The sequence below is a fragment of the Anolis sagrei genome, chromosome 2 (assembly GCF_037176765.1).
Source record: "Anolis sagrei isolate rAnoSag1 chromosome 2, rAnoSag1.mat, whole genome shotgun sequence".
In the NCBI taxonomy this organism is placed as follows: domain Eukaryota; kingdom Metazoa; phylum Chordata; class Lepidosauria; order Squamata; family Dactyloidae; genus Anolis; species Anolis sagrei.
In genome coordinates, this window is record NC_090022.1 from 287884042 (window position 1) to 287911345 (window position 27304).

At 41.2% G+C, this 27304-nt stretch overlaps 1 protein-coding gene and 3 non-coding genes across 4 annotated transcripts; all 4 read left to right on the plus strand.

Moving 5' to 3' along the window:
• The first annotated feature begins 17298 nt into the window (after nucleotides 1-17298).
• Nucleotides 17299-24986, plus strand: RPL17 (ribosomal protein L17). Its single transcript, XM_067464661.1, has 7 exons — nucleotides 17299-17397; nucleotides 20937-20989; nucleotides 21078-21118; nucleotides 21684-21818; nucleotides 23059-23157; nucleotides 23974-24165; nucleotides 24899-24986. The coding sequence occupies exons 2-7, from the start codon at nucleotides 20950-20952 to the stop codon at nucleotides 24944-24946; spliced, it is 555 nt and encodes a 184-aa protein (XP_067320762.1). The 5' UTR covers nucleotides 17299-17397; nucleotides 20937-20949; the 3' UTR covers nucleotides 24947-24986.
• Nucleotides 21523-21590, plus strand: LOC132769548 (small nucleolar RNA SNORD58). The gene has a single exon (XR_009630873.1). It is a non-coding gene; the product is annotated as a small nucleolar RNA SNORD58 (small nucleolar RNA).
• On the plus strand, nucleotides 22780-22846 carry LOC132769546 (small nucleolar RNA SNORD58). Its single transcript, XR_009630871.2, has one exon. It is a non-coding gene; the product is annotated as a small nucleolar RNA SNORD58 (small nucleolar RNA).
• Nucleotides 23636-23701, plus strand: LOC132769547 (small nucleolar RNA SNORD58). Its single transcript, XR_009630872.1, has one exon. It is a non-coding gene; the product is annotated as a small nucleolar RNA SNORD58 (small nucleolar RNA).
• Nucleotides 24987-27304: the final 2318 nt, after the last annotated feature.

The window sequence follows — 27304 nt, forward strand, 5'->3', positions numbered from 1 at the left end:
TTATTATTATTATTATTATTATTATCTGATCTAGATCCAAACCAAGATGTCTCTTCCACTGATCTTTTTCCCCCAAAAAGGAAGTGCAGTGTTGCAATGGGTTTAACCCTTGTGCTGCTGAACTGCTGACCGAAGATTGGCAGTTCGAATCCATGGGACGGGGTAAGCTCCTACTATTAGCCCTAGCTCCTCCCAACCTAACACTTCGAAAACATGCATATGTGAATAGATAAATAGGTACTGCTTTGGCGGGAAGGGCATAAGATGCTCCAAGCAGTCATGCCGGTCACATGGTCAGAAGGTCACAACTCAGGCTCCTCGGCTTGAAAATGGCAAAAAGCACATCCTCCAGAGCCAGAGATGGGCACTGCCTCCAAAATCAGAAATGAAAGGAAAAGTCTTTGCCTTTGTTTGTGTTTGTATGTCACATTGTATTGTGATAAGGCATTGAATGTTTTCTGGTATCTGGTTACACTGTAATCCTCTCTGAGTTCCCACAGGGAGAAGAGTGGAATATGTATAAAGTGTTTATTATTATTATTATTATTATTATTATTATTATTAGAAACACAACAAGATGAGTCTACAGCAGACACTCTGCTGGCTGTTGTATTGGATCACACGTCGGACACTTCCAAGTGCCTAGGACTGTGTGATGTATCGGTGAATAATACATGCAGATCCCAGTAAGGTGATCTTCTTCAGCTGGTAGATGGCAATTTTGTCAGCGCCAATTGTGTTTAAGTGCAGGCCAAGGTCTTTAGGCACTGCACCCAGTATGCCGATCACCACTGGGACCACCTTGACTGGCTCGTGCCGGAGTCTTTGCAAATGTTGTTGTTGTTATTATTATTATTATTATTATTATTATTATTATTATAAACATAACAAGATGAGTCCACAGCATACAAGATCACTCTGCTGGCTGTTGTATTGGATCACACGTCGGACACTAAGATCAATATTAAGTCCTCGCCCTTCCCAGAAAAAAGCAGTTATTTCTGCATAGTTGACAACCATGGGTACTCGGAATATTTCTCAGCAATACTTGGGTGTTTTCAAGTACAGTATGTCCCCCTATCTAAAGGACCAGTATCTGTAGTTTCATTCAGATATATTTAGCAAAATATGTTATTTCTAGGTTTTTTTCTGGGTCCTCCAGCATGGGTCTATTGTATTCTTGGGACAGAGGCTCAATATTTCAATAGGGTTCGCTATTAACTGTGCTTTCACGTATAATGAAGTCTGGAAACATGTCATCCAAGGTTATGAGTCATACTGTGATACCTGGACATTGCCCAGGTTATTTGAAAAAGTCAATTTTTAATTGTACAAAATGCATAAGTTTGTGAGTGAACTACAACTCACATCAGGCCAGGTAAACCTGAGAAACTCCATCAGTACTTAAAGTTTGGTATGTTGGCCAAGTTTGCTCCAGATGCATCACCAGTGGAGTTCAGTGTACTCTCTGGCTGTAGAGTAAACTACAGCTCCCACTATGGTGAGTCAGGCCCCTCAAACTTGTCCAGTAGTGTGAGTTAGTCATGGGGGTTATGTGTGCCAGTGTGGTCCAGGTCCATCATCAGTGGAGAAAGTAAGAAACACTGGGATGTCTGTGGTGGAGGAAACACATAAAATCTAGGATGAAATGGTCCCCGTATGAAAGCCTTCACTTGGGTGGTGGGCAGTATGGTGTTTTTGGAGGACATTGGCAGGACTCTTGTACATGTTCATAGCAGTAGCTATAACCTACAATGTCATTCGAGGGAGGGCCTTTGGTGTCTCCCGAGTAGTGGGAGCTAAAGATATTTGTGGAGGCAGGAGCTTGTCTGTGTATGTGGACACCCCAGCCACACAAACACAAACGATACATATTTTCAACTTTATTATGGACATAGATAAGTGTTTTGGAAAAAATCTTGTAACGACTACCCCAATTTCAACACTGTTAAGGAATACCTGCAGCAAATGAAATGAAATGAAATCGTCCTTTGGATTTCCCCCCTCATTTCAGGGGCACTGTATCTCAAACCGCACAAAAATTAGTAGGTGCTACACATGAATCTCTGCATCGGTTAATTAATTAGTGAACTGATTAGCAGCTCAAAATGCATACTGATTAATTGGGCAGAATCTCTTACCCCTCATTTCTAAGAAAAGGGTCTCATTAAAAAACAATATGAAGTGTCATCTTAAAAGAAGCACACTCCCTTCTCTTATGCACACTTGCCTCTTCTGAGATTATGTCTCCTATAAAATCTGTGGCATAATTAAAGCCAAATAAAACCATGTCTTTTGTTCAACACTTTTCCTTTTACTGATGCACCAATGAAATCCATTAGTCTACTAAAATCCCTATAATATTCTCCGATAATACTTCCACCAACATTCCTAATTTAGGGAGAAAGAGAACAGGAAAGTGTGTCAATTATTCCATCCTATATCGTGTTGTTTTTGATTTCTGGAAATACCTCTGCAATGTTGCTATTATTATTTAAAAAAATGGGCATTTGGTTAAACTCTGATATGTTGCATAATATATACAGTGTTTCCTTGCACTTTGCAGGTCGCTTTTCGCAGACCCGCTGTTTTGTGGGTTTTTGCCTCCCAAATTTATGAATGGTTGCTGTTGCCCAGTGTTCTAATCCCACCTCCTGACAACACTGGAGTGTGGAAGGGGATTTCACCCTCTCCCTTGGGAGAGAGGCAGTCAATCAAGAGAGATTGCAAAGCAAAGCAGAGATAACCAGCAAAAAAAAGTATGCAGTGCCTTTAAATCTCTCCTCACTTCTGCCTCAGCCTTGGAACTCGATATACATATATAGCATCTCTACTTCGCAGATTTTCACTTTTCGCGAGTGGTGTTGCACTCCAGAACAGAAACAATACCCTCTGACTTTAAAACACACCACACGTTGAGTGAAAAACCAATCCTTTTTATTGAAGCTGAGTAAAATAGCCAGTAGAAATAAATGCTTGTAAAAACAGGAAAAATTCAAAATGTAAAAGATCAGTAAAATGCAGTAATTCAAAGTAATTCCACAAAAAATATAAAAACAATCCAAGGCAGTATTTATCCAGACAGGAATCAACAGGTTGCAGAAGGTGCTAGACCACAGCAAAATGCTAAAAATCCCTATAAAAACAAGACCCCTTGAACAGGATTTCCAAGGCACATGAACATGATTTCCAAACGATGCCTGATCTAACAGGCTTTCCCTAGAAGCAAACCTTATATCCCAAAGCCCAAAAATTGGTTTCGTTTTCCCCCACTCTTGCCTCTGAGGGGGATGTAAACATTGAGTTTGTTGTCGATCTGGGCTGCCTATTTTTCAACTCCCTTTCTGGCTGCTCATTAAAATTTCCAGGTGTCAGATTGTTTTCCAAAATCAAATCTTGAGAGCTCAACCATCATCCTTAAGCCCAGTTTTATGAAAAACTGCCCTTTGCACTGGGGCCTCTCTGTCATTGTCAGCATGAAAATCATTGACCAAACCATCTCCATCTTGCACCTCAGCCTCAGCACCATCATTTCCCTCATCATGTCCCACATCAAGAGCATCATGATCCTGAGCATCATGAAACACAAACACAGGCTGATTCCCAACAAGTGGTCCTGGAACGTTCCCAACAAGTGGTCCGGGAACACTGTACAATGATAATGCCAGGAATGTGTTGCTGTTCGTTGTTTATGTCTGATATTAGCAAGCAAGTTGCAGGTAAGAGCATTTCATCTACCTTCTAGCCTCGTATCTTAGTCTATAGATGCTGTTCTTATGAATCTCAGGGTTCCTTTGCATTGAGCTGAGAGAGTATGACTTAACCAGGATCACGCAGTACATTTCCATGGCTAAGCAGGGATTCAAAGCCAGAATTCCAGACTCATAAGACTTAAGTCCAGCAGTTCCTGAAGCCAGGTCAGGGTCCGTTGGAATACAAAGGGAAATCCTTTGGAGTCCCTTCCAAATGAGGCAGGTGGAGGGAACGGGAAAGCTGCTTAATTAAAAAGATCAGGTCAATGGATAATGTAGGGGTGAATCGACATTGTAGAAATAATGCAGCTTGGCACCACTTTAACTATCATGGCTCAATGCTATGGGGACTTGCGGGTTGTAGTTTGGTAAAGTGCCGGCACTCTTTGGCAGAGAAAAACCTTGTAAAACTACAACTCACATAGCACCATGGCTATGTTTGAGTAGTTTAAAACTGCATTTATTCTACAATATGGATGCACAGGATGCACCTCTCCCATGCAGTCTCATATCATGGTTGTCGGTCATGAGACACTTCAGTGTGTTGTTTGGAGAAGATTCCTTGGAGTGTTCGGGCCCTTTGCTCTTAATCATTGCTCTGTCTGGACTTTGTCTGCACAGCGAGTGTCCCCTGGAACCCTCTCATATGGGTATGTACAAACCTCAGGCTTGTGGCATCTGTGTGTTTGACTATGTCTGTGTTTGCTAGATGCCAAGATCACTAACCAGAGCCAAGTAGGAGTACATTGGCTCATTGGGGCAGATATAAAAATACAAGGAGGGCAAAGGATGCCTCTGAGTTCATGCTCAGGCCAGCAATGTATTTACTTTGCCATAACTTCTCACACAAAAGCCTAGTTTCTGGTATAATTTAGAATCTCCTTCTTATCAAGATTGAGAAAAACACTAAAGGTGGTTCTAAATTGTAGAATTAGTGCACTTAGATCAGCATTTCTCAACCTAGGGGTCGGGACCAACCTAGGGGGGGAGTCATGAGGGGTTTTTAGGAGGGGTCACCAAAGACCATCAGAAAACACAGTATTTTCTGTTGGTCATGGGGATCTGTGTGGAAAGTTTGGCCCAATTCTATTCCTGTTGGGTTTCAGAATGCTATTTGATTGTAGGCAAACTATAAATCCCAGCAACTACAACTCCCAAATGACAAGGTCTATTTTCCCCAAACCCCACTAGTGTTCACATTTGGGCACATTGAGTATTCGTGCCAAGATTGGTCCAGATCCATCATTGTTTGAGTCCACAGTGTTTTCTAGATGTAGGTGAACTACAACTCCAAAACTCAAGGTCAATGCCCACCAAACCTTTTCAGTATTTTTTGTTGGTCATCGGAGTTCTCTGTGTCAAGTCTGGTTCAATTCCATCATTGGTGGAGTTCAGAATGCTCTTTGATTGTACGTTAACTATAAATCCCAGCAACTACAACTCCCCAATGACAAAATCAGATATTTACATTACGGTTCATAACAGTAGCAAAATGACAGTTCTGAAGTAGCATAGTTGGGGGTCACCATATGAGGAACTGTATTAAAGGGTCGCAGCATTAGGAAGGTTGGGAATCACTGACTGTGATTCTGGAATCCAGGGTTTGAATCCCCGCTTGACCATGGAAATCCACTGGGTGATTTTGGGTAAGTCACACTCTCTCATCCTCAGAGGAAGGCAATAGCAACTCTCTTTGGGACAAATCTTGTCAAGGAAACCTTGTTTGCCTTAGGGTCACCATAGTTCAGAAATGTCTTGAAGGCGCTCAACAAAAACTACACAAAGCATGTAATCAAATGCCTAGTGAAGGAGACTAGAGCCCCCTGGTGTTGGTGTCAGTTTGAAAATGGCAAAGACAGGTGGAAAAAGAGATTGGAAAATTCATTTTTGGACTAAATTTTCCATAATTAGTTAAAGAGCATGTTCAATGGTTAGGGATGAGAGCCATGCTGTATAGGGAATTCAGGGAGATACGTATAGTTCAAGGAAGTAATCATTCTAGGTTCTATGGAAAAATATGTATAGCTATAATAATGTATTTGTGTAAGAAAATCCTATAGTAGTCCCAAAAATCAATGAACGCTTTTGTTGTTGTTCATTCGTTCAGTCGTCTCCGACTCTTCGTGACCTCATGGACCAGCCCACGCCAGAGCTCCCTGTCGGCCGTCACCACCCCCAGCTCCTTCAAGGTCAGTCCAGTCACTTCAAGGATGCCATCCATCCATCTTGCCCTTGGTCGGCCCCTCTTCCTTTTGCCTTCCACTTTCCTCAGCATAATTGTCTTCTCCAGGCTTTGCTGTCTCCTCATGATGTGTCCAAAGTACTTTGTCTCTAGTATCCTTCCCTCCAATGAGCAGTCGGGCTTTATTTCCTGGAGGATGGACTGGTTGGATCTTCTCGCAGTCCAAGGCACTCTCAGCACTTTCCTCCAACACCACAGTTCAAAAGCATCGATCTTCCTTCGCTCAGCCTTCCCTAAGGTCCAGCTCTCACATCCGTAGATTACTACAGGGAATACCATGGCTTTGACTATGCAGATCTTTGTTGCCAGTGTGATGTCTCTACTCTTTACTATTTTATCAAGAATGAACACTTATAGCTGCAAAAATGTATTTGTATAAGGCAATCGTATGTTAGTTCTAAGAATCAATTACACCCAAGTGTTGATTACTAAGTTCCATTTATTTAAAAAGCTGGTTCTAGTTGGGACTATTTTAATCCCTCAAACTATCACATATGCCAAGCCTTCCCAATTTCAGTGCATCTACACTGATCCTGCACAATAGACTCTAGCAGTACATGGATCAAGAGTTGCCAGATATACCAACTGGGTTTAGAAAAGGCAGAGGAATTAAAGACCAAATTGCCAACATCCGCTGGATAATGGAGGAAGGCAGGGAGTTTCAGAAAAAACATCTATTTCTGTTTTATTGACTATTCTAAAGGCTTTGACTGTGTGGATCATAATAAATTGTGGCAAGTTCTTAGTGATAAGGGGATACCAAGTCACCTTGTCTGTTTCCTGAGGATCTGTATAACGACCAATTATGGTAGCAACAGTAAGAACTGAACTGACCATGGAACAACAGACTGGTTCAAGATTGGGAATGGCGTATGGCAGGGTTGTATACTCTCACCCAACCTATTCAACTTGTATGCAGAACACATCATACAATGAAGGAGTGATGTAAAGGAGTGATGACATTATTATGTCCCTTATACAAGAGAGACACCATTGTGTCCCCAGTACAGAGGTACAAAAATGGCTATGTACCACAGAGGGATTGGCACACCATACCTCTATATGGACATGGCCAGTTTCAGTCCTCTGACACTAATGCTTCACACCATTTTGGCCAAGTATACAGGACATCATGACATAGGATTAAAGACAGGCCATACTCCCCAGATACATACACTGTTCCTACCCCACTGACCATATATGGACATTACCCTTGAAGACAGGAAGGATGACATCGCCTGTAGCTGACCTCACCTGTAGATTACCTCACCCTTAAGAGTCTAACCAATCGCTTGGCAGTTATGTAATCCTCCACTGTTGCTATGCAGACTTTGCTGAAGAGCACCAAAACCTATATAAGCATTGCTTAGACAACAATAAAGGGTCATCATCATTCACTTCTACACCCTGCTTCCCGCCTGGTCATTATCTCGTTCCCAACAATACAACATGCAGGGCTTGATAAATCCAAGGCTAGAGTTAAAACTGCTGGAAGAAACATTATCAACCTTAGATATGCAGATGATACCATTTTGATGGCCAAAAGCAAGAAGGAGCTGAGGAGCCTTCTAATCAAGGTGAAAGAAGAAAATTCAAAAGCTGGGTTGCAGTTAAACATTAAAAAAACAACCCTGAAATGATGGCAACCAGATGGATTGATAACTGGCAAATAGAGGGAGAAAACGTGGAGGCAGTGAGTGTGACAGACTTTGTATTTCTAGGTGCAAAGATGACTGCAGACGCAGACTTCAGCCACGAAATCAGAAGACGTTTCCTTCTTGGGAGGAGAGCAATGACCAATCTCGATAAAATAGTGAAGAGTAGAGACATCACACTGGCAATGAAGATCTGCATAGTCAAAGAAATGGTATTCCCCGCAGAAACCTATGGATGTGAGGCTGAGCAAAGGAAGATAGATGCTTTTGAACTGAGGAAAATTCTGAGAGTGCCCTTGACCGCAAGCAGATCCAACCAGTCCATCCTTCAGGAAATAAAGCCCGACTGCTAATTGGAGGGAAGGCGATTAGAGGCAAAGATGAAGTACTTTGGCCACATCATGACAAGACAGGAAAGCTTAAAGAAGAGGACAATGTTGGGGAAATGGAAGGAAAAAGGAAGAGGGGCCGACCAAGGGCAAGACAGATGGATGTTATCCTTGAAGTGACTGGCTTGACCTTGAAGGAGCTGGGGGTGGTCATGGCCGACAGAGAGCTCTGGTGTGGGTTGATCCATGAGGTCACGAGGAGTGGGAAGCAAATAAACGTATAAACAAAACAAAAAAATACACTGCAAAATTAATGCAGCATGACACCACTTCAATTACGATGTCTCAATGTTATCAAATCATGGGAGATGTAGCTATAAAAGGCCATTAGTCTTCTCTACCAAAGAGAAGCTGGCACCTCACCAAACTACAACTCCATAATTCTATAGCATTGAGTCATGGCCTTTAAAGTGGTGTCAAACTGCATCAATTCAATGCACCCCTAATGTCACAAATTTCTCTTCTACTTGGCATTTTCAATGTTCTTTGCCTTTAAAAAAATGGTGGTAGAGACTCCCCTTCCCATCTGCATCTTTGTGTATTCATTTTGTCAATCCAAGATCATGAATATTAATTAATAATCAAAAGGGCTGTTCTGTTCTACTAATGTACCCGATTGCTTTCTGTGCAACTCTATACCCCAAGCTGAATTCAACAGGATTTACTTCTGACTAGACAGGTAATGAGTTTAGTCTTTAAGGTGCCACGACATTAGTAGGAGTCTCTCCCCCCCCCCCCCCAATAAAGCCACTTATTCCATTAAGGAGCACAAAAACTGATATGTCTGCAGAGTAGCAAGGATTAGATGCAATAAAAAAAGCTTTCGATAGAAACAGCTGTAAAACTCCCAATAGTTAATAATATGACTCTAATATGTATAAATCATTCTCCTGCCATCTACGTTTTCTTGACTGACAAATATTCCTTCACTAATTGATTTGTTATGGGCTGGGGTCAATTGCCTTGCTGAACATTTTCTATTTATACTCCCCCATCACTCACTTCTTCCTATGCCGGAGCGCCTGGATAAACTTGAAGTAATTTTTCAATATTCATCTCAGAATAGAAACTGTCTTTATCTATACCATAGTACTGAGCCACCACAGTTAAAGTGGTTTCAAATTGCATTAATTCTAAGTGTAGATGCATCTTAAGAACTGCCGTAGCAAACCTCTATGATAGGTTTGCCTTAGGGTTACTCAGTGGCATTTTTAGAAGGGTACATAAGTTGATACCATCAGAGGGAATGACACCAGAATGATTGTCTACCAAGTGTTTATACTGTGTTTGGGGAGAAATATATAATTTTAATTAAACATTAGGTATAACCACCATCTTTTTTATAAGCCCAATTTATATACATAACATCTGTGGCTTTGCCTTTTCCTCTCCTCTACTTTAGTTTCCCCTGTTTATAGGTTTTCCCAATAATGTAGATTAGTTTTGGGTAGAGCTTAAAAAACCCCAAAGGCCAGCATTAGTTGGTCTATTCCATTGGCCTGTATAGAGCTCCTTTGCTGGACTCCTCCTTTTCCTGAAACAGAGCTACAGAGAATAGAGACTTGGGAATTGTCTGGTAATCCTAGGCTGAAGCAATAATAATAATAATAATAATAATAATAATAATAATAATAATAATAATAATAGGCATGCTTATTGCATTCAGCAGTATCCATATACCAACAGTCCAAGAGATAACAGAAGCTTTTGGCCAGCTTAAGCTTCACAAGGAAGAAGGCTGAAACAGTTTATAACCATTGCTTTGCACCATAGGCAAGAGACTTTCAAAGACACTATTAGTTTTTCCCAAAGGCTCGAGCGTGCTATCACAGTATGAATAAACCAAAAAGGCTCAAACTCTGTGTTGATTTACTCTTTGAATCTTCCAATGCACTCTGGTTAAGAGCTCTCATTATTACGCCATTGCAGTAGTGCTGCCCAGAATTGGAGACAATATTCCAGGTGAGGTCCAACCAAGGGAAATTGAGTGGCTCCATTACATCCCTTGATTTAGAACCATGCTCCTATTGATGCAACTTAGAATTGAGTGGCTGCCTCACACTGTTAACTCGTGTTCAGCTTGTGGTCTAATAAGACTCCTAGGTCCCTTTCACATGAACTGTTTTCAAGCCAGGTGTCACCTGTCCTATATCTGCTGGCCTCCTGTCAGTACCTCTTCATTACCATTATCCTCAGGAAGATGTAGCTGATTATTGCTTAGCTGGAGCAATTCCGATTCCTTTGTCCATGGTCTGCTCCTGACGGTGACTTTCCTCCAGGTTGCTTCCTCAGTGTTGCAACCCTCTTTGTTTTAATTGCCAGCCTCTTCGTGATGGTTCTGTAGGATCAATTCGCCTTCTGTTCTATCCAATTCTCTGATGTGTTGAAGAGTCTCAACATGTAGTTGCAGTGCACTGACCTTCTCTTTCTAGAGAGCCATCAATTGGAACTTTTTGCAAGTGTCGTCAGTGACGTTTTCTGGCAGGAAGACAAACACAGTACACACATTGCTTTGGAGACTAGGATGCAGAACAATGACTTCAAACTGCAGGAAAGGAGATTCCACCTGAACATTGGGAAGAACTTCCTGACTGTGAGAGCTGTTCAGCAGTGGAACTCTCTGCCTCAGAGTGTGGTGGAGGCTCCTTCTTTGGGGGCTTTTAAGCAGAGGCTGGATGGCTATCTGTCAGGAGTGCTTTGAATGCAATTTTCCTGCTTCTTGGCAGAATGGGGTTGGACTGGATGGCCCACAAGGTCTCTTCCAACTCAATGATTCTATGATTCTATGTCTCAAAACAAAGAATTAATATTTTTAAAAAGCAAAGAAGTAACATTAAATGCTCTGAGTATAATTGGGTACAAGATGGCATTGTTCCCACGTTGCACTTCCAGAAGAATCCTGCAAATTGAGGAAAGAACTACTTTCTATTGTCTTTCGTGGAAAGAAAGCGAACAAGGCTTGTTTCAACAAAGTATGTTGGGTGTTGGTCCTAGGAAAAGTGTGTACGCATACTGCCGCTATTACCTATTTCCCTGCTATATTATGCAACCACAAAGGTTGCGATGAGGCTGGCCTTGCATCCCATGGCAAATATTATACCTTATCCAAATGATGTGTTCCCTGTGTTTCTAGGAAACAGAAATTTGAAGGATTTAAATGTTTTCAGGTTTTTATTGGCAGAAACCCTAAACATTACATGGTCCGGGGTGTGCCTGTACTGATATTTGCAGATGTTGTCTTGCTTCTCCAGCTTTACTCTTAACAGTATAAGAACAATACATATTGAAAATGTTATCTGATGAAGTGATCATTCCATAGTATATAATATCTGATAAACAATTCAGAGATAGATTGTTTATGATTTCTGATAATTGAATCTTTTTAATTTCTAGCTTCACACCAAAGTTTCAGTCACTTACGTCTTTCTTTGTATGAGTGCATCCATACTGTATAATGAATGCACTTTGACACCACGTTAACTGTTGTGGCTCAGTGCTATGGAATCATGGGAATTGTCGTTTTACAAGGGCTTACTGCCTTCTGTGCCAAAGAATTATAGTTCCTCACCAAACTACAACTTTTAGTATTCCATAGCATCAACTTTATGAACCCTCCAGGACTTTAAGATCACCTGGGGAGGCCCTGTTCTCGGTCCCACCATCGTCTCAAGTACAGCTGGCGGGGGATGAGAGACAGGGCCTTCTCAGTGGTGGCCCCTTGGCTATGAAACACCCTCCCTAAGGATGGCAGATCAGCCCCCTCCCTTTTAACAGTTCGAAAGAGAATCAAGACTTAGCTCTTTGAGCAGTCATTTCCAAATACAGTGTAATAGACATAGGAAAATGGAATGGTTGGATGATGTGATTGGACAATGTTTTTAATAGAAAACTCTAATATTCATGTTTTTATTGATTTTGTTATGGTTTTATTATCTGATTGTTTTTATTGTATTTAAATTGTATTTTTTTGGTCTTGGCACCAAATGTAAACCACCCCGAGTCGCCTGCGGGCGGAGAGGGGCAGTATATAAATATAGTAAATAAACAAATAAACAAATAAATAAATAAATAAAATAATGGCAGTTAAAGTGGTCTCAAGCTTCATTAATTTTATGTTGTAGATGTACCCTAGGGATCTGGTTTGCAATAACTCCAAGTATAACCTAGCAAGGAAAGTGTGCTGGTACGGCTGTACCAGGAGCTCCAATTTTATTTGCTTTGTATTAAATGTTTGCTTGCAGTCCAAGGTTCCTGGGATTCTGCAGATAAGTGGCTTCCTTTGGTTGCAGTCGTAGGGCAAGTCACCTGTCCATCATCATTAAGTTTTGGTTCCGCCCCTTGCTCAGGGCAATTGGGAAGGGAAGGGAGCCATTTTTAGTTAGTCTCAGCAAGGAAAGCTAATGTACAGGATGTGTGCAAGCTTCCCCTGTACAAAAGCTTCAACCCTTAAGACCTTCTGGGGGAAAACAGTCTTAAGAGCACCCAAAGATTTCCAGGGAAGCAGTCCTAAAGCTTTGAGTAATTTCCGAGGGTGAACAGTTTGAAAGAACAAAGAACTCCAGCTGGGGAATATCTAAGCCTTTACTGGTAGGTCCACTCGGTGCTTCGAGACGCAGTTCGACCTGGTAGCATAGCCCACATCAGTAAAGGTTAGATTATAGTCAGCCTGGGAGAAGTTAAAAAGAGGATTTTCCTTTAAAGTAAAGAAGAAGTTACTGAAGATAGTTGCCTGTCCTTCGTGGGCAAGTTTAGGAAGCCACCAATTGCATAAAAGCCTGGAATCATTTGTTTAACTTTCTGAAGACAAGAGAAGTTTCTGTTTGATTGTTCATTAATAAAAGACTTTGTTATGCCTCACAAGCCATCTAAAGATCATTTGTGGTGGAAAACCTCTGAGAACTTCTCCTTGGGCCCCCTGGCTTCCCGCTGGGCAAAGGTTGCATGTCCTGTTCTAAAGGAAATTCTTTACAGGCCCAACGTGCAACAGAACAGAAAGAGAAATACGACAAAGCCTTAATACTATGCATCCCCATCTATGACTGATGTGGAAATAAATTGTACATCACAAAAATGACATCAGCCCCATCTACATTGCCATATGATGCAGTTTGAAACTGCATTATATTAGTCTACACTGACCATATAATGCAGTTTCAAACTGCATTATATGGCAGTGTAGATGGGATCTTAAGACTCAACTATCTTCCTCAAAAGGGACTCCAATCCAGAGTTAATACTTGGAGTTTTCATTGGATAGATAGAGAACGAGGGTTCAAATATGGAGCAATGTGAACTCTGGATATTCAAGCAGGAAGGAAGAATATATGAGCGCCTTTCCAGAGAAAAAGCCTGAATCATTCACAAGTGATAAGAAAGTAGTAATCAGTATAGTAAATGTACTGTGTTTACACACAAGCCTTGGTTATGTCACACCTAGCCCAGGAAAAAAAAAAAGAAAACATATATAGTAGTTAGCATTTAGAATGGTAGATCATTAACTTGCATTAGCTAATACATATGTTGATGCCAGTCAGGACTGAACCTCAAGGCTATGTTTTTCACAAATACATTTTCGTCAGAGGAACCCCCTATGAAGTCAGTGGAATTCAAGGTTTATGAGCAAAGGTTTATTTAGCAATGCAGTTTTGCTTCTGGTATATAAATTGACAAGAGGTGGGGTCAATGTGGGGATGGAAATTAGATCTGTGGAATGGCTAGATGGAATATTAATTGTAAAGACAGAAAAATAATAATTGATAGTTTAATGATGCAATCGTGTCAATTGTGTTGCCGCCCTGAAACTCCAAATGTCACTGGAATACATTACACATAAGCAATAAAAGGACGGATGTCGTGATAGGAACATGCATATTGATTTTTAAAATACATACTTAGGCTGACATAAAATAATCTATTAAACCACAATCAGAATTCATATCGTTGGAGGAAAACAGCTGGATCAATGACATTGTACACTTAGGGTCCATCTATACTCTAGGTAGTATAGATAGAACTCTCTGCCCCAGAGTGTGGTGGAGGCTCCTTCTTTGGAAGCTTTTGAACAGAGGCTGGATGGCCATCTGTCGAAGGTGCTTTGAATGCAATTTTCCAGCTTCTTTGCAGGGGGTTGGACTGGATGGCCCATGAGGTCTCTTTCAACTCTATGATTCTATGATTCTAGATTTAATGCAGTTCGATACTACTTTAACTGCCATGGCTCAGTGCTATAGAGCCCTGGGATTTGTAGTTTTACAAGTTCTTTAGCATTCTCATTACCAGAATGCAGCACTTAGATATGAAGCGTACAAAAGCTGCAAACCGAGGGCATGTAGGCAACCAAATGGGTTTGCATTGAGTATTAGAAAAGCACCACTAAGTGCTCTGAAGCAAAGCACCTTGAAGGGAGGTGCACCTGTCAAATCTTTTTGAATTGCTGAAACAGTCCAGATATAGAATAATAGCCAAAAAGTTGGGAGTTTGGCAAACAGCTCCATCTGGCGGCTCATTTCTCTCTCTCTCTGGGGTTGATTTTTGCAACCAATGTCTCTTGGAGATCTCACTAACAGACCTCACTACCTCTGAGGATGCTTGCCATAGATGCAGGCGAAACGTCAGGAGAGAATGCCTCTAGACCATGGCCATATAGCCTGAAGAAAACCTACAACAACCCAGTGATTCCGGCCATGAAAGCCTTCGACAATACATCTTTTGGAGATCTCTCATTAATTGGGTTGCCATAAATTGAAACCTGCTTGATGGCACATAAGAACAACCAATTTGTCAGATAGAACTAATGACTGTTAAGCTAATATTTTGCAAGGTTTGTTTATTATCATAGAATCATAGAATCAAAGAGTTGGAAGAGACCTCATGGGCCATCCAGTCCAACCCCATTCTGCCAAGAAGCAGGAAAATTGCATTCAAAGCACCCCTGACAGATGGCCATCCAGCCTCTGTTTAAAAGCTTCCAAAGGAGGAGCCTCCACCACACTCCAAGGCAGAGAGTTCCACTGCTGAACAGCTCTCACAGTCAGGAAGTTCTTCCTCATGTTCAGATGGAATCTCCTCTCTTGTAGTTTGAAGCCATTGCTCCATGTCCTAGTCTCCAGGGAAGCAGAAAACAAACTTGCTCCCTCCTCCCTGTGGTTTCCTCTCATATTTATACATGGCTATCATATCTCCTCCCAGCCTTCTCTTCTTCAGGCTAAACATGCCCAGCTATACCATTTATAATAGTATGTACGTACACACACACACACACACACACACACAGGTATATGTGTTTATCTGCTTTGAAATGGATTAAATGAGTCTACACTGCCATATAATCCAGTTCTAAGCAGATAATCTGGATTATATATGGCAGTATAGAAAGGGCCTATGATGCCCCTTGTCCTGATCTAAAACTTTAAATGCTCTATTGCAGAGCTTTCCAAGCATTGTGCGTTGGCGACACACCTTTATTAGACATGCATCATTTTGCAACACAGTAATTCAGTTTTACTAACAAAGGAGAGATCAAGCCAACCCCTTACAAGAGGTAATGTCAGAATGTACAGGGACACAACCTATCTCATTAAATCTTTTCATGTATATATTTTAAAAATTATGATTTATAAGATAATTGCATACATGTCTAAGATTTTTGTAATTTCTCATTATATTTGTGCGACACACTGTAGGCAACACACTTGCGCTGTGACACACAGTTTGTTCTATTTTCCTTAAAACATTCTATATTTCCAAGGTGATATTCCTGATTGGTTGCTGTAATATTTCCTTGAATGTTTTGTATGTGTTGTTGTTTATAAATTGCATTTTTATTATTATGTCAACTGTTTTGAACAACCAGTTTGATGTAACTAGGACTCTGGAGCCCCATCTGCACTGCCATTTAAAATCCAGACTACCTGTTTGAACTGGATTATATTAGTCTACACTTACTGCCATATAACCCAGTTGGAAACAGATAATCTGGATTCAGAAACTGGATTATATAGCAGTGTAGATGTGGCCTGGCTGACCTTGGCAAGTCGCACTTTCTCAGCCTCAGGACCCCATCTACACTGCCATTCAAAATCCAGATTACCTGTTTGAACTGGATTATATTAGTCTACACTCACTGCTATATAACCCAGTTCGAAACAGATAATCTGGATTCAGAAACTGGATTATATAGCAGTATAGATGTGACCTGGCCGACCTTGGCAAGTCACACTTTTTCAGCCTCAGGCCCCATCTACACTACCATTCAAAATCCAGATTACCTGTTTGAACTGGATTATATTAGTCTACACTCACTGCATATAACTCAGTTCGAAACAGATAATCTGGATTCAGGAACTGGATTATATAGCAGTGTAGATGTGGCCTGGCTGACCTTGGCAAGTCACACTTTCTCAGCCTCAGACCCCATCTACACTGCCATGTAATCCATTTTCTGGAGATATATGGTTCATGTTGCAGCTAAACCTAATTTTTAGAGGATGTTAATTAACTAGGCAATTAAAACCACTAGTTGAGAAAGTGGAAGTCATTATGTTCCCCCTGTTCCTTTAATTCTAGTGTAGTATTTTCTAGTGCATTATTTTATGTTATGTACTGTTTGTTTATCTTTTTCCTTAAGTGTTGTTTTTATATACGAAACCCTTTTGAGTGTGTATGTGTAAATAAACATATTTATAAAAATATTTATCAAAGATTGAAGCAAAAAATTTTTTTAATAGAAAACAAAAAAAACTACATTTTTATTATTTTTCTTCTCTGTTTGTTGTAGGTTTTTTTGCGCTATACAGCCATGTTCTAGAAGCATTTTCTCCTGACGTTTCGCCTGCATCTATGGCAAGCACCCTCAGAGGTAGTGAGGTCTGTTGGAACTAGGAAAAAGGGGATTATATATCTGTGGAATGACCAGGGCGGGACAAAGCACTCTTGTCTGTTGGAGCTAGGTGTTAATGTTTAAACTGACCACCTTGATAAGCATTTGATAGCCTGGCAGTGCCTGGAGCAATCTTCTGTTGAGAGGTGATTAGATGTCCTTGTTTGTTTCCTCTCTGTTGTTGTGCTGTTCTAATTTTAGAGTTTTTTTAAATACTGGTAGCCAGGTTTTGTTCATTTTCATGAACAAAATAAAAGCTTTCCCTCTTTGTCATAATGTCTGCGTTTGTCTCAGAAAATGAACTTCGCACACGGTGCCTTGGCTATTTGCTTCGTCTCCTCCCCGATGACGCAATTTCATGCAGGTCCCTTACTACCAACATCACGTTCCTGAGCTTCTTCTCGCGAGAAGTCTAAAGTTGCAGACTTCCTCCCAGAAGCCTCTGCCGTTCCTTTTCCCCGGCGGTAGTGGGAGGCCGAAGGTAGGTACCGAGGGCCTTGGCTAGTATCCGTCGCCGTGCGCCGCCATCCTGCCATCGGGACCCCGGGGATTGTTCCTAATGGAGACGGAAGGCTTCTGGGCATTCGGTGGCGGCGGTATTTCCGTGTTTTGAGGCGGTTCTCGGCGAGAGAAAGGAGGGATGGAGAAGCGGGGGGTAGAGCCGGGGAAAAAATGGCGGATGCCGCAAGGGAAGAGGGGGCCTGAATGCCCGGATGTACAAGGCGTTCTATTGGGAGGAGGAGGATGGAATGTACAGGTATAGGACATCTAATCCCTGGCTTGCAACCAGCCTATGTGAAAGGGGTCTAGGAGTCTTGAGTATTTATTTGTCGTGTCAGGACAACCACTCAAATTATTTTACATTTCTAACAGAACAAAGCAAACAAACAGACAAAATACAAAATGTGTGAGTTTGGTAGTTGGTTAAATGTCCTTTGACCAGTATCTGGCCACTTGGAGTGCCTCTGGTGTTGCTGCAAAAAGGTCCTCCATTGTGCATGTGGCTGGGCTAAGGTTGCATTGCAGCAGGTGGTCAGTGGTTTGCTTTTCTCCACATTAGTGTGTCGTGGACTCCACTTTGTGGCCCCATTTCTGAAGGTTGGTTCTGCATCTCGTGGTGCCAGAGCGCAGTCTGTTCAGCGCCTTCCAAGTTGCCCAGTCCTCTGTGTGCCCAGGGGGGAGTCTCTCATTTGGTATCAGCCACGGATTGAGGTTCTGGATTTGATCCTGCCACTTTTGGACTCTCGCTTGCTGAGGTGTTCCAGCGAGTGTCTCTGTAGATCTTAGAAAACTATTTCTAGATTTAAGTCGTTGATGTGCTGGCTGATACCCAAACAAGGGATGAGCTGGAGATGTCTCTGCCTTGGTCCTTTCACTATTGGCTGCTACTTCCCGGCAGATGTCACGTGGTGCAATACCGGCTAAACAGTGTAATTTCTCCAGTGGTGTAGGGTGCAGACATGTAGGCATGTCTCATCAAGATTATTAAGATCATCTGGAGAGGCCCTGCTCTCGGTCCCACCGGCCTCGCAAGCGCGCCTGGTGGGGACGAGGGACAGGGCCTTCTCGGTGGTGGCCCCGCGACTCTGGAAGTCTCTTCCTCTGGAGGCCAGAACCACCCCATCCATCCTAACATTTAGGAAACGGGTGAAGACGTGGCTGTGGAGTCAGGCCTTCGATGAATGAGATAACACCATAGGACCCTGGATGGAAGTTGATGTAGATCCATCTTAATAGGACGACTGACCACTGTAGTTTTATATATAGTGTTTTTAAAGTTGTTTTTGTAATTGTGATATATGATATTTTAATGAGTGTATATGTTTTTTATGGCTGGAAACCGGGCTGAGTCGCTCAATGAGGTTGAGAAGCTCGGTATAGAAAACTGTGAAATAAATAAATAAATTAAGAGCCACATCCACTGTTTTAGTGTGGTGAGATGTGTTCCACACTGGGCATGCATACTCAGCAGCAGAGTAGCATAGCGCAAGGGCAAATGTCTTCACTATGTCTGGTTGTGATCCCCAGGTTGTGTCAGTCAGCTTTCATATGATATTGTTTCTAGCATTGTTTTGCTTGCTTGCTTGCTTGCATGCTGGTCGCTTCTGTGGCGAGACAATCAGCCGTCTACGAAGACGTTGCCCAGGGACGCCCGGATATCTTGCAATCCTGCAAGGAGGCTTCTCTCATGTCCTCCGTCTTGAGTATAGTATAGGCATAACACGAATCAACTGTCATACTGCAGCTAGATAAGCCAATGCAATTCTAGGCTGCTTCAGTAGGACTATAATGGATTGAGGGAGTTTTTAAAGATTCTAGATGGCCGTCTGTAAGGAGTGCTTTAACTGTGTAAGAATGGACTAAATAGCACACTTGGATTTTGGAAAACATCATTCGTAATCTTTTGGGAAATGCCTTTTAGAGAAGAGCCAAAAACATTTTAGAGTAGAATCTTCTACTCTAAATATAATTACGCAAGGCCATGGGTTCAGACTGAATAACCAGATATATTTATTTATTTTATTTATTTACGGCATTTATATGCTACCCTTCTCACCCCAAAGGAGACTCAGAGCAACTTACAAGATATATACACATGCAATATATTATATTACTAGCCATCCCCTGCCACACGTTGCTGTGGCCCACATGGGAGTTCTGTGTGGGAGGTTTGGCCCAATTCTATCGTTGGTGGGTTTATATATTTGTGGAAAGACCAGGGTGGGACAAAGGACTCTTGTCTGCTGGAGCAAGGTGTGAATGTTTCAACTGACCACCTTGATTAGCATTTGATAGCCTGGCCGTGCCTGGAGCAATCTTTTGTTGAGAAGTGATTAGATGTCCCTGATCATTTTCCCTCTGCTGCTTTGTTGTTTTAATTTTAGAGGGTTTTTTTGTTCATTTTCATGGTTTTCTCCTTTTTGTTGAAATTGTCCACATGCTTGTGGATTTCAATGGCAAGCATGTGGACAATTTCAACAGAAAGGAGGAAACCATGAAAATGAACAAAATCTGGCTACCAGTATTAAAAAAACTCTAAAATTAAAACAGCAGAGGGAAAACAATCAGGGACATCTAATCACCTCTCAACAAAAGATTGCTCCAGGCACTGCCAGGCTATCAAATGCTAATAAAGGTGGTCAGTTGAAACATTCACACCTTGCTCCAGCAGACAAGAGTCCTTTGTCCCACCCTGGTCTTTCCAAAGATATATAAACCCATTTTCCTAGTTCCAACAGATCTCACTACCTCTGAGGATGCTTGCCATAGATGCAGGCGAAACGTCAGGAGAGAATGCCTCTAGAACATGGCCATATAGCCTGAAAAAACCTATAACAGCACAGTGATTCCGGCCATGAAAGCCTTCGACAATACATTTTCTCTCATGTTCCTGCATGGGAAGCTGGAGCTAACAGACAGGAGCTCACTTCCTGGCACAAGGGTTTAACCCATTGCACCACCAAGGGACTCCTTATAAAACTTGTTTTATATCATGCTCTCAGGAGATAAAAATGAAGTAGATTTTGATAATAATAACATATTTAGTGTGCTCTCAACCATCATGTGTTCAGCATACACAGGTGCACAGCTGTATAAAATCCACTTCGAACTGGATTATATGGCATTGTGGACTCTGGGACCTTCCACACAGCCATATAACTCAGAATATCAAGGCAGATAATCCACAATGTCTGCTTTGAACTGGGTTATCTGAATCCACATTTCCATATGCTGCAATTCAATGTGGATTTTATTTAGCTCTGTAGAATAAACAGTGACCTCAGATAATCCAGTTCAAAGCAGATAGTGTGGGTTATATGGCTGTGTGGAAGGTCCCCAAGTCATCTTTTTAATCCCTATATACACAGATTTTTAAGGAAATTGAATTCTGAGAACCCTTATAAAGAAAAAAGAGGCTGCATTGATAAGACTTAGGATTCCTTGGGATGAAGTCATAAAGTACAGGTAGCTTGTTCCTACAATTCTTTTAATATAGTTCTCTTTCTACCTTTTCTATAGGTAGGCTTCAAAAATGGTCCGCTACTCGCTCGATCCAGAGAATCCCACAAAATGTAAGTATTTCCTCATATTCAGTCTTGAGAGTCATATTCAAACATTTGAGCTCTTTGTTTATATTGTTTTCTTTCTATTTTTTCATAGCATGCAAATCAAGGGGTTCCAACCTTCGTGTTCACTTCAAGGTATGTAAAAACTAGCTTTCATTTTCCCACTTCAGAATTAATAGATTTGGGTCTAAACAATTTTTAAAGTGTGCTGAGACTTGTGCCAGATCTCCAAGATATCTCATGACATCTATGCAAGTTCGAACTATAAGATGCTGTGGTTCTATGTTTCTTGTTTACCTTTATCATAGCGTAAGCCACATTTTACTTTGTGTTTGTTAAACAATATGGATGTTAGGGAATATTTGAAGAAATATTCCAGGATCAGGAAAAGTAATAATGTGTGAACCTTTGCAGGATTCTATCTGTAAAGCTTTTTTTGGGTTTGGTCAGAGGGCTTGCTAAGGTTATTTTTTAAAATAACTGATTCAGTTTTGGGCACCAGTGAGGTAGAAATTCAGTGCCATGGGGCTGTTTCATAACTGCAATGATGACCAACTTAGGACACCTTTGGAATCCTCATGAAAACAGCTAAGTGATTCTGAGCAGTTACTTCCCTTTGGGACTATTTCTGAATAGGATATTTTTTGGTTTTAGAGTTTGCTTGAATAAAAAAAATGCAATCTCCTTTCTCCCACTTTAGAACACACGTGAGACTGCTCAGGCTATTAAGGGTATGCACATCCGTAAAGCTACCAAGTATTTGAAGGATGTGACTCTGAAGAAGCAGTGTGTTCCCTTCCGTCGCTACAATGGTGGGGTTGGCAGATGTGCCCAGGTATGCAGTTGAGTTTACTGGATTTACTAATTGGATTGTTGGGTTTCTTCTTGGGGGAGGTGCTGGCAACAGCCACTGGCATTGTGGTGCATATAATACTGTATCTCAAAGGGATAAAACCTTTGTCCTCTCATGATGAGGACATTGAATGGAAAATAAATAATGGTAACATGAATTGGTGAAACTAGTGGTTGTTGAGTGTTGGCTGAGATTGGAAGTAGAATGTAGCTTTGTAAAGTCACAAGAGTTATGTAATGAGTGTGGATTAGTCAGTTGCAAGACTACAAACAAATAAAATAGTAATATTCAGTGCGCACCTCCATGTCCAAAGCCAATGCATACCTGCATGTGAAATACTCTATGGGGCCCCCTGGTGGCACAGCGAGTCAGTTCGAAAATTTGCAAATGCTAGTAGATCAATAGGTACTGCTTTGGCAGCAAGGTAAATGGTGCTCCATGCAGTCATGCCGGCCACATGACCTAAGAAACGTCTACGGACAACGCTGGCTCTTCGGCTTAGAAATTGAGATGAGCACCACCCCTCAGAGTTGGATACTCATCTGTGCGCCCACCACCTTCAGTTGAATAGAGATATGCAATGGCCAAAAAAGGAGGATGAGTGTAAGCAAACTTACACATAAGTCACTAATAGAATGCCAGCTTGTGTGTAAAATATTGAAGCCATAATAAGTTACCTATTGTGAATGGCTTCAGTGGCCTTTATAGTAAAAGATGTGATAAATATCTGAAGTTCATGAAAGTATGTGGTTGCAGTCGAGAAGTGTATTCACTGCTCAGTGCATTAGTACTAGTTTGTTCATACTAGAAATATCAAAGTAAAATACTGTTGTGTGTACACTGTTCTGTTGTCCCCATTGTTCAGTTTGCTGGACACATATGGGATATAATTTCATTACTTTCTGTATTTCTCTCATGTTCTCATGCATATGCATGAGTCAGGTTGCTGTGATGACTTTCTTAGGACACCTTTGGATTAACCATGAAAAGAAAGTTTAGGTCTGAGCAGCCTATATAACCATATAGAGCAGGCACGGGCAAACTTTGGCCCTCCAGTGATTTGGACCTCAATTCCCAAAATTCCTAACAACCGGCTGTTAGGAATTGTGGGAGTTGAAGTCCAACACATCAGAGGGCCGAAGTTTGCCCATGCCTGATAGAGAGTAAAAAGATGGACGCTGTTATTTGGAAGACAACTCACATTAAATTCTTCATTTTGTAGGCCAAGCAGTGGGGCTGGACTCAGGGGCGCTGGCCTAAGAAGAGTGCAGAGTTCCTCCTGCACATGCTCAAAAATGCAGAGAGCAATGCTGAGCTCAAGGTAAAATTAAGCACATGAAAACTTGTTATGGTTCAGGCCTCATTTCAACAGACATGCTACCATTTATCTTAAGTTCTGTGGTTCCTCGGAACTATTGTTTGTATTAATTGTGGATCTGGCTGATAGAAAGGATAGTCTTAACTCTGAAGTATTGTATATCTAGAAGTGTGATGCCTGATAGAATTATGGCCAGGTCTGGTACTTAAGATGATCATTAAGCAAAGAACGTTGGTGATTAAACTGGGAGCTTTCTGAACTTGTGCTTCACTGCTAAGCTGTGGAGCTTCCTTAATTTTTGCTAAGATGGGGCAAATAGAACAAAATTGAATGAATCGAAACTGTTGGAACAGGCAACAAGCAAGGGCAGCTCACTCTTAAGAGAGGTTTTGGGAAGATGAGAGTATGAAAGCTGGGCTTATGGAAGACAGAGGGTGAATTGAGTTCATGGGAAGGATTAAAACCCTATAATGATCTTCAGTGGCAATGATGACTATCTTAGGACACCTTTGGAATCACCATGAAACAAATGCAAATTCTGAGCCACTGTTCACATTTCTAATTGAAAATATTTGCCATTTGTACATTAATTGTGCTATTCCTTATTTAATTTTGCTACTAATGTAATTGGTTAATTCTAAGTTCATTCCTATTTTTATATATTTAGCTTTATTTTTGTTTTAAATTATTGACTATTGCGAGTTCTAAGAAGTATGACGCAGGAAATAATAATACTCAAACATGGTTATGGGAATGACTGTAAACTAGATAAAGCTTTGTAAAGATGTAATGAGAATTTCTAAAACTGTTTCTCCATAGGGCCTGGATGTCGATTCTCTGGTTATTGAACACATTCAGGTTAACAAAGCTCCCAAAATGCGCAGGCGGACGTACAGGGCTCATGGCCGCATCAATCCCTACATGAGTTCTCCCTGCCACATTGAAATGATCTTGACAGAGAAGGAACAGATTGTCCCGAAGCCGGAAGAGGAAGTTGCTCAGAAGAAGAAGGTATGGAACTTTTTGGCATTTCTGCCCCAGGGAGTCTGTTATCGGGGTGTAAATACAAAATAATATTTTGACAGGATTAAGATTTGATTGAAATCTCTCCCCCCGTCCCCAAGTAATAAAAATCAGTCTAATAAGTTTGTTCAGTCCTATGTATTTTTCTCAGAACTGCTATATGATCCTTGCTTCCAGGTATCTCTTCCCTTTAGAAAGTGCAGCATAAGTTATACTTAGATGGCGAGGGACACTATTCTGGTACAGTTGTGAATAGGCACAGTTAGTATGCAAACTTTAATTTAAATTGACATTCAGATTTTCTCAGTCAAATACATACTTAACGGCTAAAACATGATATTTTACTGTGCAAAGTCTTACTTGTTACCTATTGTTGCAGGACTTTTGTCCCCCCCCCCCCTCCCCCCAGACTAGACACAGTGAGGTCTAAATACAGTTAGACCCACTTTGAAATATACCCATTCATTAATTGGGTTTCCCTACAGGTTGACTCACCGTTCAGTGCTTGATTCAGTGGGTCTGTTACAGTTATACATAACTTAATAGAATTCTGTGGCATGAAAGGTCTCTCATTGCAAATGGCAAAATACATTATTGTTACCATTATTTCTAATATTTTTCCAGACCAGTGGAATATATTGTATTGTGAAAGTATTTGATATTTTTGTAATTTTAAATGCTGTGAACACACTGAATTGTTGCTTTTTTCTCATTCCCACAGATATCTCAAAAGAAACTGAAAAAGCAGAAATTGATGGCTCGGGAATAAATATTCAGTTAACAAACACAAATAAAATTTGTGAACTTCACGTTTGTTTTCTGTTTTATTTTAGAAAAAGGTTATGCAATTACCACTATTTTTTCTTCTGATTCTATAGTAGATTTTAAAAAGGCATTCTAAAATATGCAGTATTCTTTGAATGATTCTGTTTTTTGTAATATTTTCTATTTGTCATGGCATTACAGTTACATACTGCCTTTCCACATGGCTCTCTAGTTCATTGTGAATTTGGTTGTATTATAACGCAGTTTACCTGTGTGCGGAATATGGGTTTATAATAAGTGTGTGGACTGGCCAAATGTCAGTTGGCCATCCATTGTGGCAGCGTATTTGATGGGACAGATGCTGACAAATACCATTTTAAACCAGGGATGTCACAATGGTTTTTCAGCTTTAATATAATGGCTTGTTATTAGCATATGCAGAATGAGAAGGGGGCATTCTCTGGTGTGAGTAATGCAAATTAGACACCTCTTGTAAGAAGCAAAACATAATGTGCTGTTGAATCCAAATGCCATGGAGCATGATTTGACATTTTGGGTTGCAGAGAAACTATGATTTCAGCAAATGATAATAATTCACCCCATTCAGATACAGGCCCCCTCTACACTGTCATATAAAATACAGATGATCTGCTTTAAACTGGATTATATGGCAGTGTAGAAGGGGCCTCATAAACCAGTTCAAAGCAGATAATGTGTATTATCTGCTTTGATAATCTAGATTATATGGCATTGTAGAAGAGGCCACAGTGTGGAATTGGCTATGCCGACATTAAAATAAAGTGTGCACAGAATGGGGGACAATGCCTGGCTCGAGAGCAGTACATGTGAAAAAGATCTTGGAGTCCTTGTGGACAACGAGTTAAACATGAACGAACAATGTGATGCTTCAGCTAAAAAGCCAATGGGATTTTGGTCTGCATAAATAGAAGTATAGTGTCTAGATCCAGGAAAGTCATGCTATCCCTCTATTCTGCCTTGGTTAGACCACACCTGGAATACTGTGTCCAATTCTGGGCATCACAATTGAAGAGAGATATTGACAAACTGGAATATGTCCAGAGGAGGGTGACTAAAATGATCAAAGGTCTGGAGAACAAGCCCTATGAGGAGTGGCTTAAAGAGCTGGGCATGTTTGGCCTGCAGAAGAGAAGACTAAGAGGAGACATGATAGCCATGTATAAATATGTGAGGGGAAGTCATAGGGAAGAGGGAGCAAGCTTGTTTTCTGCTTCCCTGGAGATTAGGACGCAGAGCAATGGCTTCAAACTACAGGAAAGAAGATGCCACCTGAACATTAGGAATAGTGGAATTCTACCCCGAAGTGTACTGGAGGCTCCTATGGAAGCTTTTAAACAGAGGCTGGATGGCTATCTGTTGGTGTTTTGAATGTGGTTTTCGTGCTTGGCAGGGGGTTGGATTGGATGGCCCATGAGGTCTCTTCCAACTCTTATGATTCTATCTGCCCATTGATGTTGCCATACCGGGTGACAGTCACATTGAGGAAAAACAATATGAAAACTCAGCCGCTATCAAGACCTCAAAATCGAACTACAAAGGCTGGCGTAAACCAGTACAGGTGGTCCCAGTGGTCATTGGCGCACTGGGTGCCGTGCCAGAAGATCTCAGCCGGCATTTGGAAACAAACATCGATAGAAATCACGATCTGTCAACTGCAAAAGGCCATCTTACTTGGATCTGCGCGCATCATTCAAAAATACATCACAAAGTCCTAGACGCTTGGGAAGTGTTCGACTTGTGATTTTGTGATACGAAATCCAGCATAGATCTCGTTTGCTGTGACATACTGTGCTTTTGTGTCAATAATAATAATAATAATACAGTCCCAAATGCTTGGGAAGTGTTTGATTTGTGTTTTTGTGATACGAAATCCAGCATTTATATCTTGTTTGCTGTGTCATACTGTGGTTTTGTGTCAGTAGAATAATAATTTATTTATTTGTTGTTGTTCATTCGTTCAGTCGTCTCCGACTCTTCGTGACCTCATGGACCAGCCTACGCCAGAGCTCCCTGTCGGCCGTTACCACCCCCAGCTCCCTCAAGGTCAGTCCAGTCACTTCAAGGATGCTATCCATCCATCTTGCCCTTGGTCGGCCCCTCTTCCTTTTGCCTTCCACTTTCCCCAGCATAATTGTCTTCTCTAGGCTTTCCTGTCTCCTCATGATGTGGCCAAAGTACTTCAACTTTGTCTCTAGTATCTTTCCCTCCAGTGAGCAGTCGGGCTTTATTTCCTGGAGGATGGACTGGTTGGATCTTCTCGCAGTCCAAGGCACTCTCAGAACTTTCCTCCAACACCACAGCTCAAAAGCATCGATCTTCCTTC

Bases quoted from the DNA above. Each gene is read 5' to 3' on its own strand.
- RPL17 (XM_067464661.1), top strand. From the start codon at position 20,950: ATGGTCCGCTACTCGCTCGATCCAGAGAATCCCACAAAAT. The intron at 23,158-23,973 runs GTAAAATTAAGC...GTTTCTCCATAG, and splicing joins AGAGCAATGCTGAGCTCAAG to GGCCTGGATGTCGATTCTCT. The intron at 24,166-24,898 runs GTATGGAACTTT...TCATTCCCACAG, and splicing joins AAGTTGCTCAGAAGAAGAAG to ATATCTCAAAAGAAACTGAA.